We start from the raw sequence: 18,612 nt of genomic DNA, 5'->3' as shown, positions 1-18,612 counted from the left end.
ACGCCGGTCACCGGTTCCCGGTGGGGGCTCTGTAGGGGAGGCCTGGCCGCGTCCGGTGCTGGCCACGGGCCACTCCATAGTGCCCGCTTGTACCTCCCGGGTCCCCCCGAAGACGGGGGCGGGGGGGGGCTGTACGCAGCCCGTGCGGCTCCACCGGGACCGGGACCCCGTTACCGTCGCGGGATTAAGTGCTGGACCCGCCCAGTGTCGGTGCCGCTTCTGCTTTTGCACCGGCTCCTCGGGCGTGGGCGGAACGGTAAGCCCGGGTACCCTTAAAGGCGAGGCCGTCAGCGGCCCCGGTGTTGCAAGGGAGGCCGAGCAGCCAGCGAGGCACCGGCTCCAGGTGCCACCGGGACAGGAGGCTTCTACGGTACCGTGGACCGGAAATCGGCGGCGAACGCGGAGGGACCATGGAGAGCGCCGGTGCCGGTGCCGGTGCCGGTGCCGGTGCTCTGCGCAGGCTGCTGCTGCTGCTGCAGGCGGTGACCTGGGCTGCAGGTGAGGGGGCTGGACGTCGTGGGGGTGGCAATGGGGCGGTGTGCCCTGGGTGCCGGCGTGCCCTGGCACAGGGTCAGGAGCCCAAGGACAATGCCAGATCTGGGATGCCTGGGGAGATCCAGCGGGGGGCGAAGACAGCAACCTGGTGCGAGGCAGGAGAGCTCTGGCAGGGACGCGCCCCTGTGCTGACAGCTGCCTCTACTCTGCCCATCGACCCCAGGTGCCCGTCCCTGCAGCCCTAAGTACTTTGGCCGTGATGCCATGGTGTGCGTCTGCAATGCCACCTACTGCGACACACTGGACCCCGTCGTGCTGCCAGCCCGCGGCACCTATGTCAAGTACGAGAGCAGCAAGGCTGGCAAGCGGCTGGAGCGCAGCGAGGGCAGCTTCCAGCGCAGCCTGCACGCCCCAGGTACCTGCTGCAGCTGACAGAGGTGAGCCAGACCCTGCCTGTGGCCCAGCATCACGCTGCCTCCCCTCCCTGCAGATCTCGTCCTCACTGTGGACACGACGCAGAGGTACCAGAAGGTGAAGGGTTTCGGTGGCTCCGTCACTGACGCAGCTGCTATTAATGCCTTGTCCCTGCCAGAAGGAGCTCAGGATCATCTGCTGCGCTCCTACTTCTCTGAGGAAGGTGAGAACATTGGGAGATGTGAGAAGGATGGCAATGGGCACCCTGCAGGCTTCTGCCTGGTTGCTAGCAGGGCTTGGAGACCTCCTGTCCCACTGCCTGCTTCTGCTTACCCCACACTGCTGTGCCCGGCAGGGCTGGAGTACAACCTGGTCCGGCTCCCTATGGCCAGCTGTGACTTCTCCCTCCATGCCTACACCTACGACGATGTCCCCTATGACTATGAGCTCACCCACTTCAGCCTGCGAGACGAGGACACGAAGCTGAAGGCAGGTGGCAGGAGGGCGTGGGCTGGGATATGAGGGGGTCTCACAGGGGCTCAGCTCAGGTGGTCTTTCTGTCTCCTCCTGCAGATCCCCCTTCTGCAGCGAGCCTTGGCCATGAGCAAGCAGCCTGTGTCGCTGATTGCCAGCCCCTGGACCTCTCCGACCTGGATGAAGACCAGCGAGTCCTACGTGGGGAAGGGCACGTTGAAGGGGCAGGCAGGGGATAAGTACCACAAGACCTGGGCCAACTATTTTGTCCGGTGAGGAGCCGCTAGGGTGAAGACAGCAGGGAGAGACCCAGGGGCTCCTGAGCTGTGGCGCTGGGGAGACTCCCTGGCTCACCCCTCTGCCCTTGTGCCCAGCTTCCTGGATGAATACTGCAAGCACAACCTGACCTTCTGGGCAGTGACGGCAGAGAACGAGCCCTCGGCAGGGCTGATCAACAACTACCCCTTCCAGTGCCTGGGCTTCACGGCCGAGCAGCAGAGAGACTTCATCGCGCGGGACCTGGGCCCTGCACTGGCCAACAGCTCCCACCGCGTCCAGCTCATCATCCTGGACGACAACCGCCTCCACCTCCCGCACTGGGCCAAAGTGGTGAGCCTGGCGTGGGGGTTGCCAGCACGGCCAGATGGGGCACAGCCCCAGTTCTGCTTCTGCAGCTTGTCCCTGCAGAGCTCACCTGCTGTGGCGGCGGCAGGAGGGCAGGGATGCAGGCTCTGTGCTGCGGAACCCGGAGGTGCCCAACGGTGCCCAGCGGTGCCCAGTGGTGCCCTACTTTTCTCCCTGCCAGGTCCTGGAGGACGAAGAAGCAGCTCGCTACGTCCATGGTATTGGCATCCACTGGTACTTGGACTTCATTGGTCCCATACAGGACACTGTGGTGCCCACTCATGAGCTCTTCCCTGACTACTTCATCCTGGCCACGGAGGCCTCCATCGGGGCCCATTTCTGGGAGCGGGATGTGATCCTGGGCTGCTGGGAGCGGGGCAACCAGTACAGCCACAGCATCCTGATGGTGAGGCCTACCACATCACCCTGCACAGCAGGTCCCAGAGAGGGCTGCTGCCACCTTTCCTTTCCTGTGGGCACCCTCGTTCCTTGGGCAGACCTCTGATCTGTCCCACTGCAGAACCTGAACCACTTTGTGGTTGGCTGGATTGACTGGAACATAGCCCTGGACCTGGAGGGGGGCCCCAACTGGGTCAAGAACTATGTGGACAGCCCTGTCATCGTGGACAGCAGTGAAGGCATCTTCTACAAGCAGCCCATGTTCTACCACATGGGGCACTTCAGGTGGGTCAGGACCTCCCAATGTCCTCTCAGCTTAGAATCACAGAATCAGTCAGGGTTGGCAGGGACCACAAGGATCATCTAGTACCAACCCCCCTGCCATGGGCAGGGACAGCTCCCAGGCTCCAGCTCCATGGTTGCAGTAGCAGCTTGCAGGGATGGGAAAAGAGTAGGTTTGTTGGGGGGGGGTAAACTTTTCTGGGGTCTTGACTCCCTTCTTGGGGTTACTTCATGTAGTAAGTTCATCCCTGAGGGCTCCCAACGTGTGGGGCTTGTTGCCTCCAAGGAGTCCAAGAAGACAGACCTGGAGTACACAGCGTTCCTGCGCCCTGACGGTGCCGTGGTGGTGGTGATTCTGAACCGGTGAGCCCAAGAGCGTGGGACCCCATTCCTGCTGGGCACCACCTGCCTGGGACCTGCTGCAGGTCTGACCCTCAGACTGCTCTGCTCCTCCCTCTCCAGGTCCCTGCAGAACATCACCTTTGGGCTTGCTGATCGGGTTGGCCTCATCGCAGCCATGGCTCCAGCCAACTCCATCCAGACCTACCTGTGGCAGCAACAGTGATGGGGCTGGGATGCCCATGGCTGGCCAGGGGCTGGACCAAGCCAGGCCAGGAGATCAGCCCCATGCTGCCCACAGGCTCGGGCCTGGGAGCATGGAGGAGGAGGTGTCTCAGCTCTTGGCACCGTGGCGAGCTGGAGGAGTGAGGAGGAGTTGTGCCAAGGAGAACCCTGCGTGGAGGAGGGCTGGGGGCATTGGTGCCCCTTGGGGTGGAGATCCCACAGACTGCAGACTCTGGTTGTCTTTTTCTCTGCTCCAACATTAAATGCTGATGCTGCCTCTATATTTTTGGCTGGAAGAGAAACCTCCAGGTCCCTGCCCTGCTTCTGAGTGCTGTCTGGGCATGGAGCCCACAGGAGTCCTTAGAGCAGCATAGAGCACCTGGAGCTCTACTCTCCTTGCCCAACTCTGCTGCTCTTCAGCACTTTGCCCCAGTTCACAGCAGGACTTACCCTGCCAGAGAACTTCTCCAGGCACCAATCTGCTTCCAGTTGCAAGTACAGGCCATGAGCTGAGCCTGGGTCCTCTCCTGCTGCTCTTGCACACATATGCCCTGGGTCCTGGAGCAGAAGGGGAGGTGAAATGCCTGGACGCCTGCCTTGGTGGAAGCCCTGGGCAGCAACTGCAGCCAAGCTTTCAGCTATTTCTGTGTTTCCTGCCAAGCTGGAGCCACTTGCAGCCTGCTGCTGGGCTGTGGACCTGTGTGGATCACATCTCAGGGTCAGGGCTGGAGGCAGAAGCAGCTCCAGGAGCATCGCAGTACCATAGCTGCAAGGAACAAGCTGGCCCTGGATGGGGTCAGGACAGCTGTAAGCTTCTGGGGCTTTGCAGGGGGCAGGATGTCTGCCAGGCTGTGGTGGCCCTGCAGTGGGCAGGCCCCTGAAACCCAGCAGAGCCAAGTTGGAGGAGTGGGCAGAGCAGTCCCCACTGTGACAAGGAGGCTCGGGGAGCACCAGCAGCTCAGCAGCACCCACTGCAGAGCTGGGGCAGCTTGAGCAAGCAGGAACGGGGCCAGGAGTGGGTGCTGAGTGTGGGCACACCCAGGAAGGAGGGAGGGACCTCGCAGGGTGTGCTGAGCTGTGGATTAGGGCAGGGACATTACGATTGCAGGCAGAGCGAGGAGGGGAGGCTGAGGCTGCTAAACCGAGCAGGGTCAGCCGGGTTGAGGCAGGGAGACTGCAAGCTAGGGATGCGGCTAGGGCTGACAGTAGTGACACTGCGTGGGCTGGGCACAGCCCAGTATGGCTCCAGCAGGACCTGGGGCAGTGAGTAAATGTGCGACCGAGTCACGCCAGGAAGCTAAGCACATCCTGCACCGCGATGCCACCAGGTCGCAGCTTTGGAGCAGGAGCCCCCGGGTCCCCACACCGCCAGGGGAGCGTCCACATCCCGAGGAGAGCTGGCAGGACAGAGAGCCCCGAGGCTCCCTTTGTCCACAAGAGGGAAATATTTCTCTAGGATCTTAGGCAGAATCTCATCCTGCTTCCAACATCCCTGCATCCTGCTGCAGGACCTCTCCTCCACCTGCTGCTGCTTTCCCAGGTTCTTACTTACCAGCCCTGGTAGCAAAACCCGACGGCTGGATGCTGAATTGCTCGCGGGGCACGTCTGTGTCCTTGTCCCTGTGCTCTGCTCAGCTCTGAAGGACTGAGCTCAGCGTTCAACAGAGAGGGGGCAAAGCCTCCAACGTGACTGGGCTTGGCTCATCAATTCTTGTGCAAAGCTTTGACTCATTTTGGGGCACACACTGGCAGCTGCTGGGGCTGGGAGAATTGGGTCTCCCACTACCTGGCCTGGAATCAGCGACCAGCATCAAGGACTGGGGCTCCCTGTGCTCAGGTTCAAGGTCCAACTGCCTGGCAGGATCCTAGAGCCACTGTTCAGGCTCTGCACAGCTGCTCCTGCTCTGGCATTGGTGGTGTGGGGGTTGTAATCCCCATTAAAGACAGCTCAGCCCTAGCTCCACCCCTGCCAGGCTCCTCTGCCTGCTGTTGGGGCAGGTCCACAAAGTGCCAGGAGAAATCCTGGCTGCTGGGAGCGTCATCAAGAAGTGGCTTTGGGAGGATGTGGTGGTGCTGGCCAGCCTCAGATGTGCCACCAGCTCTGTGCCAAGGCGTTCCCCTTCCCCTCGGTCTCACTTTTCCTGCTCAGCAGGAACCTCTTATCAGCTGGTGCCGATAGGGATGAGCTCCATCAGCCTCCGCAGTGCTTTTGCTCCTTGGAGCTGCAACCGGGCAGGGAGCAGGCAGAAGCAGACCACAGGACTAGGAGGGATGGGGTGTGGGGGGCATCTCGGGTTGCTGGCAGCAGGCTGGGAGGCAGATGATGACCAGGAGGCAGCAAGGGCTGGCCAATTGTCCTCTCCCCAGAATTGAGGCTTAATAGGCTGGGTGTAGCAGCCAGCTGACACCTTAGTCAGAGCTGCAGGTGGGAGATGGACAGGGCCAGGATTTCCCTTCCTGGGCTGCCTCTTTGCCCCTTGGGGGCTGCCCCATTCCTGTCTGCTGCTGGCCCCCGAGGCAGGCAGAGGTGCAGGGCCCACAGCAGGGCAGAGCTGGAGGGCAGGAGGAAGGTTGATTAATTGAGTTGCCCCACAGCTGTATCTGATAGACCAGAAAAGGAGAAAATTAGTCATGAAGTGCTTGCTCCACCCTGAGAGCAGAGCTAACGGAGCTCTTAACCCTGTGGAGGGAAGCTGAGCCCTGACCTTCAAGTGTTCCTGGGAGCAGTGGCTGTTCTCTGTCCCCCAAGGCCACCCCTGCAGGGAGGTGCCAAGGGTGCCCCTGAGTGATGGATAGCAGCCCTGGCTTTGGTTGGCAGTGCCCAGGATGCAGCCCTGGCTGGACAGGAGCTGTACCATTTGCCAACTGCTGCATGCTGTGGTGAAGTGGAGGGCAAAGCAAACAGCTTAGGCAGGGCAGGGCACTGGCCCCAGCTCCTGGCAGGTCCTTTTGCTGCACGAAGCTGTGCAGCCACATTTGCCATCCTTGCTGGGGAGTCCTGGACCTTCTCCATGCTGGATGCATGGCCACAGCAGCTCTTGGTGGGGGGAATGGGGGGACCAGGTCCATGGGCAGGGGTAAATTGCCCATGGTGCCCATCAGCAGGACAGTCTCTGGGGCCAAGTGCCCTTGGGCTCTGCTTTGCTTTCAGGGATCTGTACAGACCCTGCCTGACAAAAGAAGGAAATCAGCTCATGGTATTGCAGGGGGTTCTCAGAAGCTGCCTGTGCTGCTGGGGCCTTTTCTGTAGCCAGAGCTGCCACTGTGATGTCTTTGTCTCTCCTCTCCGGGGGCTGATGCAGGACAGCAGGAGGTAAGGTTAAACTGTTGGCCCCTGGCTTTGGCCCTGCCATCAGCAGACAAACGGTGGTCCAGCTCCAACACCAGCAGTAGGCACAGGCTAGGAGGAAGGCAAGGAGGAGCTGTGGGGGTGGGAGGTCTCAGTGGCTCCCCATAAAGGTGACATGAGGAGACTGGGGCTGACTGAGGAGGAGGGCTGACAGCAGCACAGGTTGGTGAGCAGTAGGGGCAGAGTTGGGCGGACCGCAGGGTGCTGGGAGGGATGGACCCCCCCTCACCTTCCTTCAAGGTGAGGGTCTCTGTAGGGAGGAAGGGCAGAGCATGTGACAGGAGCAACCTGGCGGCCGGAGGAGGAGCAGGGGCAGAGGAGATGTTGCTGATCCAGCTGATCCTGCCCCTCCACCACCTCCTCCACACCTGTCTTGACTGACGCTGCCCCTGCCTGCAGGCTCTGCTCTCTGGGACCCTTTGCATCTGGAAAGACACAGAGGGGCCATGGGGGCTCTTGGTGTCCTGGGCTGGCTGCTGCTGCTGCTGCTGCAGGTGGTGCCCTGGGTCACAGGTGAGTGCAGGGATGCTGTGGGGGCGGCAATGGGTTGGTGTGACTTGGGCACTGACATGCCCTGGGAGAGGGTGAGGAGCCCGAAGGCAGTGCCAGAGCTGGGGTGCTCGGGGAGATGGTGGTGAAAAGCATAGGGGCAGAGGCAGCAGCCCGGTATGGGCAGGAGAGCTCTGTCACAGATGTGTCCCCAAGCTGGCACCTGCCCCTACTCTGCCCATCCCTGCCAGGTGCCTGTCCCTGCATCCCCAAGAGCTTTGGCCAGGATTCCATCGTGTGCGTTTGCAATGCCACCTACTGCGACACGCTGGACCCCGTGGTGCTGCCAGCCCGCGGCACCTACGTCAAGTACGAGAGCAGCAAGGCTGGCAAGCGCCTGGAGCGCAGCGAGGGCAGCTTCCAGCACAGCCTGCACGCCCCAGGTACCTGCTGCAGTGGGTGGGTGGGCGGTGGGTGCCATGGCAGGACCCGTGGGCGCCGGGAGCTGAGCTGGGGTCTCCCTCGCAGGGCTGCTGCTGACGCTCAATGTCTCTGCGCTGTACCAGCGCTTGAAGGGCTTCGGTGGGTCCCTCTCCGACTCTGCTGCCCTCAACATTCTGGCGCTGTCACGGCCAGCCCAGGACCAGCTGCTGCGCTCCTACTTCTCCGAGAGTGGTGAGCAACAAGGACGTTGTCTCGTGGAGTCCCCAGAGGTGGCTGTACCCATGGGCACTGCAGGGACATCCAGCACCCAGGAGCCTGCTCTGGTTCCTTTCTAGACGCCTTTCCTTCTCCCCAGGGATCGAGTACAACCTCCTGCGACTCCCCATGGCTTGCAGTGACTTCTCCACGCATCCCTACAGCTACGACGATGTCCCCAACGACTATGAACTGAAGCACTTCAGGCTGGCAGAAGAAGATGTGACAATGAAGGTGGGAGGCTGAAGCTGCTGCCGTCAGCACTCTGTCCCCACTCCTGCTCCCCACTCCTGCGCCTGCCAGGACCCCTGTGACCAGGAGCTGCTGAGCCCCACAGAAGGTGGCAGGCTGCATGGGTACAGCCCACGGGAGCTGGCACCTCCTTCAGGGCATGCCCTGGCACATCCTGGCTGGCATTGGCAGAGTGCAGAGCCAGGGCACTGTGCCATGGGGTGGTGCTCACAGGCTGCCATTGCCCATGGAGGTCCTTTGAGTTCTCCCCTTCCTCCTGTGCTGGGCTGTGTGTTTTTGGAGAGCTGCAGCTGAACCAAACCCTCTGCCCCCTCCTGCAGATCCCTCTCCTGCACCGAGCTTCAGCCATGAGCAAGCGACCTCTGTCCCTGATAGCCAGCCCCTGGACCACGCCAGCCTGGATGAAGAGCAACGGAGATGTCCGCGGGAAGGGCACCCTGAAGGGGCAGGCAGGGGACAAGTACCACAAGACCTGGGCCAACTACTTCATCAAGTATCATCTCTTGGGGCTGGGGTGCTTGAGGACCACAGAGAGCAGAGGGGTGCTGGGGAGGGCGGGCAGGGGGCTGGGGAGTGGGTCGGAGCGGGCAGATGCGGCTGACACTTCCCCTGCTTCCCCGTGCCAGGTTCCTGGATGAATATGCCAAGCACAATGTGACCTTCTGGGCAGTGACAGCACAGAACGAGCCCCTCGCAGCACTCCTCACGCCTCCCCAGTTCCCCACCATTGCCTTCACTGCTGCCAGCCAAAGAGACTTCGTGGTCCACGACCTGGGCCCCGCACTGGCCCGCAGCGCCCACCGCACCCGGCTCATCATCATGGACGACCAACGCATCCACCTCCCGCACTGGGCCAAAGTGGTGAAGAGCAAAACTTGCTGCCTTGCCCAGCTCCTTCCTCTCCCTCCCCTCCCTGTCCCACCCAGGCTTGGAGTTTTAGCTGAAAATGAAACCAGCGGCAGCTGCTCACAGTCGCAGGCAGAGCAGGAGACAAATCAGCGCTGCTGGTGCTGGGCTCATGCGGTGGCAGCTGCCTCTGCCTATGCCTGGCTGAAGCAGGGACGGGAGGTGGCAACCGTGTCCTGGATTCCTCCATGCAGAGCCGCTGCTGGCACTCCAGCGCCTTCCCCAGGCAGTGTTTGGGCTGGTCTCACAGAATCACAGAGACATCCAGGTTGGAAAAGGCCCTCAGGATCACCAAGCCCAACCTGTAACCCTACTCTGCGGAGTAGAGGGTTTGGCCTCACCCTTGGCATAGCTGAAGAAGCATTTTCCTTATACTAAAAGGAAACAAAACCTGCTCCTGCCCCTGCTGGAGTGAGGCTGAGGCTGCAGGGGGGCACAGCACATCCCCTTCCCCCCTCAAACTAGTAGCACCCAGGGACCAGTCAGGGCTGTGGAGCACCCTGGAGAGGGGGTGCAGAAGAAGGACCAGGCAGCATCGGTGGTCAAGCTGGGGGCAAAGAGCCCACCAAAGGGCACGTCTGTGATCCTGCTCTGTGCCCAGTGGGGTGCTGGACCCACATCAGAGTGCTGCTCATGGCTTGCTGCTTGGGGCACAGGGGCTGAAGGGAAAGGGTTTGGGGCATCAGAGTGCTGCTCCTGGTTTGCTGCTCGGGGCACAGGGGCTGAAGGGAAAGAGTTTGGGCACTGGAGCCTCTGGTGCCTCCAGGAAGGAACAAGAAGGGAAGCAGATGACACCAGGAGATCCCACTGACATGTGAGGTCCATGTGTCCACCCCAAAGGGCACAGGGTCCTGGTGACCTGTCTGTGAGGTGTCTTCTCTGCTGTGTGTCCCCCCCCCCAGGTCCTGGGCAATGCCACTGCTGCCCGCTATGCCGCTGGTGTGGGAATTCACTGGTACCTGGACAGCATTGTCCCTGCCAGCTGCCTGGATGCCACCCACAAGCTCTTCCCTGACCATTTTCTCCTCTACACGGAGGCCTGCAGTGGAGTCCTCACCCTACGGTTCTCTGTGTCCCTGGGCTGCTGGGAGAGAGGGGTGCACTACAGCCACAGCATCCTGACGGTATGACCCCCACCCCCCAACACACCCTGTCCAGGTCTGGGGCCCCACTCAGCCCTTTCCTACCTCTCCAGGTCCTGAACCACTTTGTGGCTGGCTGGACAGACTGGAACCTGGCCCTAGACATGAAGGGGGGGCCCAACTGGGTGAAGAACTATGTGGACAGCCCTGTCATCGTGGACAGCAGCAAAGACGTCTTCTACAAGCAGCCCATGTTCTACCACCTGGGGCACTTCAGGTGGGTCAGAGGGCATCAGGTGCAGCTGCCAGCTCAGGATCAGGGGTGTGATCCCTGTCCTGCTCCTCTCCCCACAGCAAATTCATCCCCGAGGGCTCGCAGCGTGTGGGGCTGCACAGCAGCCGCCGATGCCTCACCTGCCAGCTGGAGCATGTGGCCGCCCTGCGCCCTGACGGGGCCCTCGTCCTGGTGGTCCTCAACAAGTCAGTGGGGGCAACACGGGGCCATGGGGGGGGATGCTGGTCACTGGTCCTGCTTGCTCAGTCCCTCTCACTCCCCAGGTTTGGCTGGGATGTTCCATTTGGGATCCGGGACCCCGCTGTTGGTTTCATCCAGACTGTGGCTCCAGCCAACTCCATCCAGACCTACCTCTGGCGTCAGCAGTGATGGCAAAGGCAGTGCTGGGGACGGTGTGGAGTGCCTGGGAAGGTCTCTGAGCCTCTGGCCTTTTCCCCCCACCCTTTCCAGCCTCGACGTTGGCAGACAGTGGTGATCCACTGCTGGGGGTGGAGGAGAACCCAGCGGTCCTGCTCCTGCTGCCGGGGTCTCACCAGGGCTGCTGCTTGCTCCTGGCACTTCCCAACCTCCACCCCTCCCTCCCCAACACTTCCAGCCCGAAGAAGCTGCTGCTGCGCTGTCTCCCGGGCCCTGCATCCACACGTGGCTCCGTTGCAGCCTGGATGTGTGGCTGGGGGGGCCAAGTAAAGCCGTGACGTGCTCCCTCCGGAATGCGCTGTCCCTGTCAGTGTTTCCCCCACGCACTGGGAAGCCTCTCGGCTTTCCTCGGCGGCGCGGCGGTGGGGAGGGTGAAGGCTGCCCCTGAGGGTTGCACCCCCGTGGCCCCCCGCGTGTGGCTGCCTTGTTTATGGCTGCAGCTGCAGCCTCAGCTGCTCGCCAGCTCTTGATGCCTTTCAGATGTGCTGATGGTTTCCCGCAGCTTGCTCCTCCTTTCGCATCCGAAGGTCTCTTGCTGCAGCGGGAAGGGCACAGTGGTGTATCAGGCTCCCCATCTAGCAAACCTTGCAGACAAAGGAGGCTGATGTCACCTCAGGCTGCTGGCTGCACCCAGACACCACCCACTGGTGTGGCCTCTAGACCCCTCTATGCCTTGGAGCTGCCCCTATGTAGGGCTGGGCTGGGGCTAGAGGAGATGGCTGCTGACTCCTGCTGCCCTTCTCCCAGCCCTGTTCCATCAGCAGCCATCTGAGCCATGCTGCAGCAGAGGTGCCATGGGGCCTGGGTGTGCCAACATCCTGGGCTGGCTCACGTCCTCCCTGTTTGCTTTCTTTCAACACCAGTCACACTATCTGCTTGCTCCAGCACTTGGGAACGTTACCAGCATCTTGGAAGTCCTGGAATGAGAGAGCTGGAGTGCTCCTTGGCAGTCATCATAGAAGGGTTAGAAGGGACCTTAAAGGTCATCCAGTTCCCAGCCCCCTGCCATGGGTAGAGACACCTCCCCACTAGCCCAGGTTGCTCAAAGCCCAAATTCAATCTGGCTTTGAGCACTTCCAGGGTTGGAGCCTCCTGAGTCTCTCCAGGCAACCTGTTCTGGTGCCTCAGCACCCTCATAATGAGGATTTGCTTCCTGATGTCTCACCCAAGTCAAGCTGCTTCCAGTCTGAAGCCATAGTCTTTCATCCTGCCACTCCATGCCTTTGGCCAAACTCCCTCTCCAGCTTTCCTGGAGCCCACTTCAAATCCTAGAAGGCTGCTCTAAGGTCTCCCTTCAGCCTGCTCTTCTTCAGGCTGAACAGCCCCAACTCTCTCAGACCTGCCCTGATGCTTCCAGCCCTCCCATCACTGCTGTGGCCTCCTCTGGCAGTGGGTGTGAGGGGCTGGGATGAGGCAGGAGAGACCACCCCTATTATCCCCACCAGCTGCAGCTGGTACCAGGGGTTCCTTGCTCTGGCCACAGCAGGAGGGGTGGTCTGTGGGTGGAGGGGTGGGTGGCTGCCTGGCCACCTTCATGAGCAATGTCAGGGGGACACCAAGGCCAGGCTGGGCAGCTCCCACTTCTGCCGTGGGTTCTGCCCCACTCCTTTCTCCCAGTGGGCAGATGCAATTAGGAAGGATCCCAAATTAGAAGGTGTGGAGCCCAGGCTTGTTTTGCAGATGATAAACTGCTGCAGCCTGCTCCACCCAGCCCAGCTGTGGGCGTGGGGCTCAGGCGTGGGGAGCATAGCCCCACAGCAGGGCAAGTGGTGAGACTCCAGCACCTACAGTCCCCCCCCCCAGTATGCTCATCACCTCCTCAGCTGGGTGGCAAGGAGCAGGGTGCAGCCATCCCTGCTGTGTCTGGCTGCTTGCAGGGTTGCCCAAGGCCATGGCAGTGCCTCCACCTACACCAGGAAAGTTGCTGATGTGGCCACAAGTGGGGCACAGGCTCTGGCTGTGGCACTGCCAGCACAGCTTTTGCCTGCAGCAGCAGCAAAGTCAAGCTGCTGCATGATGCCAGCGGGCACTGCCAGCTGAGCACAGCAGGCCCTACCCTTTCCAAGGGAGATGCTGCTGCTTCCATGGGGGGGTGGGGGTGTCTCTGTTCTAGTTGACTGGATAGAGCTGAGTGATAGTTGGACTGGATGATCTTGGAGGTCTCTTCCAACCTGGTTGATTCTCTGATCCTCTTAAAGAGGAGCACTGTGCTGGGGCTGGGTGGAGTGGATTTATCTGGAGTGATGGAGGCACCTTAGGGGTCTGGTGGGCATCCCACACCCTCCACCCTGGGTACCCCTGCACCACTGGCACAGGTTCCAGGAGTTTTGCAAATGCTGCTGTGAGTGTTGAAAGCTCTCACAGGAGCAAGGTTGCAAAACTATCCCTGGGCTCCTCTTCATATGCAGAGAGTCTCATGAGCTGTTTTCTCCTGGACTCACCTTTCCTGCTCCACCAGGCACTGTCACCTCCTACCACGCAGAGCCAGAAAGCAGCAGGTCCTGCTGTCCTGCTGCCCCACGCCCAGCAGAGACACGGCAAGAGGTTTTTGTGGCAGCAGGTGAGTGCCTGGGTCTGGGGTGGCTTCATCAGCTGGTGGGCACAGGGATAGGGGTGGCCCCCAGAGAGCATGCCCCACGCTGAAACCATGCCCTTGGTGCTGGGTATCACTGCTGGGCAGGAAGCAGGAGGTGATGTGTGGGGGACAACCTGCCTGGCCCCACTCTCCATCCTGCACAGTCTCAGGGAGCAGCAAGCTGGTGCCATCCCATCAGCACCTTCCACTGCCCAGGGGAAGCAGCCTGGCACTAGGGTCCTGAGGCACAGAGATAGCTCCTCCCTTTCCAAGAAGCTCCTTACCCAGTGTCAAGGGAAGGACAGAGCAGGGCAGGAGCACTTGTAGAGAGCAAGGAAATGTGGGACTTGCTGTGTTGAGGGCTTGAGCCTCAAAACACTCTGGCTGGGCAAGTCCGAGCTGCTGTGCCAGTGGGGTTGGGGAGCGTGGACTTGTTTGTTCCCAGCCACAGCTCAGGAGGCACTGGGGACACATGGGGTGCCATAGCATGGCATGGCATGAGCATGATGAGCAAGGAGGGAGAAGGAGTGGGAGGGGAGTGATGGGCGTGAGCTGAGCTGCCAGTACAGCCGGCGTGGGTGGCTGGGAGCACCAGACTGGTGGGCATGGGAAAGTAGCACATGCTCAAGGAGCTGCACCCTCAGCTAGGAGGCAGCCAGAGCTGTCTGTGGGCATTGGCAGGGCAGGAGAGAAGGTGAGTGCTGGGCTGGGGCTCTAGGGAGTGGGTAGGGTAGTGGAGGCTGAGCCCTGGCATCTGCTTCCAGAGACTCTGGGCCGGGGAGGCTGCTGGGGCTGTCCCTGCCCTGGGGCTGTCCCTTGCTTTGGGGTTTGCCCTGTGTGGGGCTGGGACAGGGTGAGAGGTGATGGCTGCTGATGCCTACCGCCCTGTTCCCAGCCCTGATCCTTGCCCTCAGCGTCCATCCGAGCCCTGCTGCAGCAGAGGTGCCATGGGACCTGGGTGTGCCAGCATCCTGGGCTGGCTCCTGCTCACGCAGGCAGCACTGCAGGCGGCAGGTAAGTGTTAGTGGCAGGTCCCCGAGCTGCGGGCTCGGTGTTCACGGTGGGTTGAAGGGGTGAGCTAGGCTCCTGCCACAGCCTTCTGTGCCTTCCTGCTCTTTCCTTCTGCTACAGGTGGCCGGCCCTGTGATGCCAAGGACTTCGGGCACGGCTCAGTGGTGTGTGTCTGCAGTGCCACATACTGCGACACACTGGACCCGGTGGTGCTGCCGGCCCCAGGCACCTACGTCAAGTATGAGAGCAGCAAGGCTGGCAAGCGGCTGGAGCGCAGCCAGGGCAGCTTCCAGCACAATGGGCAGACCCCAGGTACCACCGTGCCCAAAGTCCTGCCTGGGCACTGGCAAAGAGGGAGCTAAGGCTTTTTAGCTTGGAGACAACACAGCTAAAGGGTGTTCATGCTTATAAATATGCAAGGGTTGAGTGCCAGGAGGATGGAGCCAGCCTCGTCTGGGTGATGCCCAGTGGCAGGGCAAGGGGCAGTGGGTGGAAGTTGAGGCAGAGGAGGTTCCATGTGAACCTGAGGAAGAATTTTTTTCACTGTGAGGGTGACAGAGCCCTGGAACAGGCTGCCCAGGGGGGTGGTGGAGTCTCCCTCTCTGGAGATAGTCATGAACCATGTGGATGTGTTCCAGTGTGATCTGCTCTAGGTGATGCTGCTCTGGTGGGGGGTAGGGGGGGAACTGGACCAGATGATCTTTCAAGGTCACTTCCAACTTCTCACATTCTGCCGTTCTATGATTCTGTCAAGGAGGGTCTGTCCCTGCGTGGTGGTTGTGACAATGCTTTGTCCCCCTCAGACTTCCACCTCACCCTGGACACAGCACAGAGGTACCAGAAGGTGAAGGGCTTTGGTGGCTCCGTCACAGACTCAGCTGCCATCAACATCCAGTCCCTGTCTAAGGATGCCCAAAACCACCTGATCCGCTCCTACTTCTCCGAGGAAGGTGAGCCCGGGGCAGGATGGTGCTGCCGAGTGGCAGTGCCAGTCCGTCCAGCCCTCTGCTGGGGCTCTGCCTGCCGAGACTCATCCCGAAGGGATGCTCATTGTCACCCACCCTGGCCCCAGGCATTGAGTACAACCTCGTGCGCGTCCCCATGGCCAGCACCGACTTCTCTGTGCGTCTCTACACCTACGCCGATGCGGAGGGGGACTTCGGGCTGAAGCACTTCAACCTGACAGAGGAGGACACGCGGATGAAGGTGAGTCCTGCAGGGTGAGCCCAAGGCTCATCCTGTCTGGGATGGCATGAGATGGGGGCAGGGAGCTCTTTCTCACTGGTGGGGAGGGGGATGCCTTGTCCTGCCACCAGTGGTGCTGGCACCGGGGCAGAGATGGCATGAGATGGGGGCAGGGAGCTCTTTCTCATTGAGAGGATGCCTTGTTCTGCCACCAGTGATGCTGGCACAGGGGCAGAGATGGCATGAGATGGGGGCAGGGAGCTCTTTCTCATTGAGAGGAAGGGGATACCTTGTCCTGCCACCGGTGGTGCTGGCACCGGGGCAGAGATGGCATGAGATGGGGGCAGGGAGCTCTTTCTCACTGGTGGGGAGGGGGATGCCTTGTCCTGCCACCGGTGGTGCTGGCACTGGGGCAGAGATGGCATGAGATGGGGGCAGGGAGCTCTTTCTCATTGAGAGGAAGGGGATGCCTTGTCCTGCCACCAGTGATGCTGGCACTGGGGCAGACCAGGAGAGCTTTGCTGCCATCTCTGTTTTCTCCAGATCCCCATCCTTCAGGCAGCACAGGCAGTGGCCAAGCAGCCACTGTCACTGTACGCCAGCCCCTGGACTTCTCCAGTCTGGATGAAGACAAACGGTGCCATGACAGGGAGGGGGACACTGAAGGGCAGCCCCGGGGACAAGTACCACCAGGCCTGGGCCAAGTACTTCATCCGGTGAGGAGCTGTTGGGAGCACAGCAGGCGCTGGGGTTGCTGTGCTCCGGGACAGGGACAGTGCTGCCCAGGACAGGGCCATTCACCATCTGCCACTGCCCCGTGCCCAGGTTCCTGGACGAATATGCCAAGCACAACTTGACCTTCTGGGCTGTGACAGCAGGGAACGAGCCCACGGCTGGTGAGATTGTCTTCTACCCCTTCCAGTGCCTGGGCTTCTCCCCTGAGCACCAGCGAGACTTCATCGCACAGGACCTGGGTCCTGCGCTGGCCAACAGCTCCCACCGCCACGTCCAGCTCATCATCCTGGATGACCAGAGAGTGATGCTGCCTTACTGGGCCCAAGTGGTGAGTCCTCAGGGTGGCTCTTCTAAGCCTCACATCATCTCTGCTCTCTCCCAGCCCTGTGCACTGGTGACACCTTCCTCCTGCCAGGTTCTCAAAGACCCTGTGGCCGCCAGCTACATCAGCGGCATCGGCATCCACTGGTACCTGGACTTCCTGGCACCCATTGACCTCACACTCTCCATCACCCATCACCTCTTCCCGGACTATTTCCTCCTCTCCACAGAGGCCTCCACTGGGTCCTACTTCTGGGAGCCCAGGGTGGTGCTGGGTGGCTGGGACCGTGGGAGCAAGTACAGCCACAGCATCCTGACGGTAGGGTTTGGTGGGGGCCACTGATGTGCCAGCCACTGCCTGTGCCCACTTGCAACTCACTGCTGTCACCTCCCTGCAGAACCTCAACAACTATGTGACTGGCTGGACAGACTGGAACCTGGCCCTGGACTTGGAGGGGGGCCCCAACTGGAGCAAAAACTACGTGGACAGCCCTGTCATTGTGGACAGCAGCAAGGACGTCTTCTACAAGCAGCCCATGTTCTACCACCTGGGGCACTTCAGGTGGGTTGAGGTTGGGGGCAGCTGGCAAGGGACTGTCAGCTGCAGTCATGAGCCCGGGCAGCACACTCAAGACTCTGCTTGTCCTGGCAGCAAGTTCATCCCCGAGGGCTCGCAGCGTGTGGGGCTGGCTGTCTCCAAGAGGTGTCGCCAGTGTGACCTGGAGCACTCAGCTTTCCTGCGCCCCGACGGTGCCATCGTCCTGGTGGTCCTGAACCGGTGAGTGGGCTCAGCACTGTGCCCCAGCTCAAAGTCTGACTTCCCCCTCTGACCTGCATCTCCTCTCTCCACATCCTCACAGCTCCCCCATGGATGTGTCCTTCGGGATCTCTGACCCGAGGGTTGGCTTCTTTGAAGCCACAGCTCCCAGTGACTCCATCCAGACATTCCTATGGAAGCAGCCAGCCTAGTGGGGCTAGGACTGGCAGAGGACAGAGGTGCTGGCACCATGAGCCTGTTGCTGGTGCAGGGCTTGGGGATGGGTCTTTGTACAGGGCTGGGGCTGCAGCAGAGCCCCTGCAGCCATCTGGTGCCCCAGGGGACCTATTTGATCCAAGGCCTGTAAGGTCTGCCCTTTTCTAGAGGTTTTCATAAAATAAACAGGTTTTCTACAACCTTGCCTGAGCTCTCCCTGCCCTCCCTCGCTGGGACTGGGCTGGGGGACAGAGGAGACGATAGGTTTGAGGACAGCGGCACCATGGGGTCCCATCCTGAGTTTGTCCTGGTTCCTGGAGGCACCCTACTGGGGACCAGGTCTGTGCTGCAAGCAAGCTGTCACCACAAAGGGTAGCATCTCCCTCCTCTTTGCCCACTTGCAGTGTCCCCCGGGCAGGCCAGGGGCCAGAAGCTGGCAGGGATCTGGGGCTGGTGGCAGCCAGGACCAGCAGCCAGAGTTTAGTGCAAGGCCCCGACGTCAGCAGTCTCAGCTTCGGCTGTCGGCCGGAGCAGGCTGCCGTGCGCGGTGGTTTCCCCTGCCATCAGCTCCCCCCCGCCCGCCCCCCCAGCTAAGGGGAACTGGGAGCGCCGGGCACATACTTCCCGAGTGACGTTATGGGGGGAACGGGCACGGGGGGGCTGCATTGAGTCATCCCCCTCCCAGTGGGGCCCCTCAAACTGGGCCAGTGTGGGGGAGGCTCTGCAGCCAGCCCCGGCGCAGCGCTGCGGCTCAGCTCCCAGCACAGCACACGGAGGGAGCTCTGACCATCACGCCCATGTGGAGGGCACACGGGGCATGAGCCCAGCGACCTTAACTGGGGGGACACCGGGCACAGCCAGCCCACGACGGTGCCCACAGCAGCTGAACAAGCGGGGGCTGTGTGCCGCCGGCGTGCCGGTCTGCCTGGCCCGCCGCCGCCTTTCCATTTGCGCGCTCGTAAACCGGCAGCGGCCAAAGGAAACCGCAGCAGCGCGGCCAAATCCCAGCACCCAGCCCCAAGCGAGGTGTCCCAAGGAAACACATCACGGTGCTGCTGCTGGGGCACACGG

At 61.3% G+C, this 18,612-nt stretch overlaps 3 protein-coding genes across 4 annotated transcripts; all 3 read left to right on the top strand.

Moving 5' to 3' along the window:
- The first annotated feature begins 165 nt into the window (after window positions 1-165).
- LOC135192743 (lysosomal acid glucosylceramidase-like) lies at window positions 166-3,533 on the top strand. 2 transcript variants are annotated; one of them, XM_064176098.1, is made up of 10 exons: window positions 166-498; window positions 719-910; window positions 986-1,132; window positions 1,265-1,398; window positions 1,483-1,655; window positions 1,758-1,992; window positions 2,189-2,413; window positions 2,528-2,691; window positions 2,926-3,051; window positions 3,151-3,533. In XM_064176098.1, exons 1-10 carry the CDS (start codon window positions 411-413, stop codon window positions 3,251-3,253), a joined length of 1,587 nt encoding a protein of 528 aa, XP_064032168.1. In that variant the 5' UTR covers window positions 166-410; the 3' UTR covers window positions 3,254-3,533. The 2 variants fall into 2 exon arrangements, with proteins under 2 accessions (XP_064032168.1, XP_064032169.1); XM_064176099.1 differs by having other exon boundaries at window positions 233-256.
- A 2,924-nt stretch (window positions 3,534-6,457) lies between these two features.
- LOC135192755 (lysosomal acid glucosylceramidase-like) lies at window positions 6,458-10,120 on the top strand. The gene is made up of 8 exons (XM_064176123.1): window positions 6,458-6,565; window positions 7,001-7,114; window positions 7,342-7,533; window positions 7,619-7,765; window positions 7,890-8,023; window positions 8,362-8,534; window positions 8,668-8,902; window positions 9,850-10,120. The coding sequence occupies exons 2-8, from the start codon at window positions 7,048-7,050 to the stop codon at window positions 10,075-10,077; spliced, it is 1,176 nt and encodes a 391-aa protein (XP_064032193.1). The 5' UTR covers window positions 6,458-6,565; window positions 7,001-7,047; the 3' UTR covers window positions 10,078-10,120.
- A 27-nt stretch (window positions 10,121-10,147) lies between these two features.
- On the top strand, window positions 10,148-17,741 carry LOC135192736 (lysosomal acid glucosylceramidase-like). The gene is made up of 14 exons (XM_064176076.1): window positions 10,148-10,306; window positions 10,384-10,509; window positions 10,588-10,735; window positions 13,200-13,301; window positions 14,212-14,330; window positions 14,448-14,639; window positions 15,131-15,277; window positions 15,400-15,533; window positions 16,056-16,228; window positions 16,338-16,575; window positions 16,663-16,887; window positions 16,967-17,130; window positions 17,221-17,346; window positions 17,429-17,741. Exons 1-14 carry the CDS (start codon window positions 10,225-10,227, stop codon window positions 17,535-17,537), a joined length of 2,085 nt encoding a protein of 694 aa, XP_064032146.1. The 5' UTR covers window positions 10,148-10,224; the 3' UTR covers window positions 17,538-17,741.
- The last annotated feature ends 871 nt before the right edge of the window (window positions 17,742-18,612 follow it).

The sequence above is a fragment of the Pogoniulus pusillus genome, chromosome 43 (assembly GCF_015220805.1).
Source record: "Pogoniulus pusillus isolate bPogPus1 chromosome 43, bPogPus1.pri, whole genome shotgun sequence".
Classification (NCBI taxonomy): domain Eukaryota; kingdom Metazoa; phylum Chordata; class Aves; order Piciformes; family Lybiidae; genus Pogoniulus; species Pogoniulus pusillus.
This window is presented reverse-complemented; position numbering and strand designations above follow the sequence as displayed.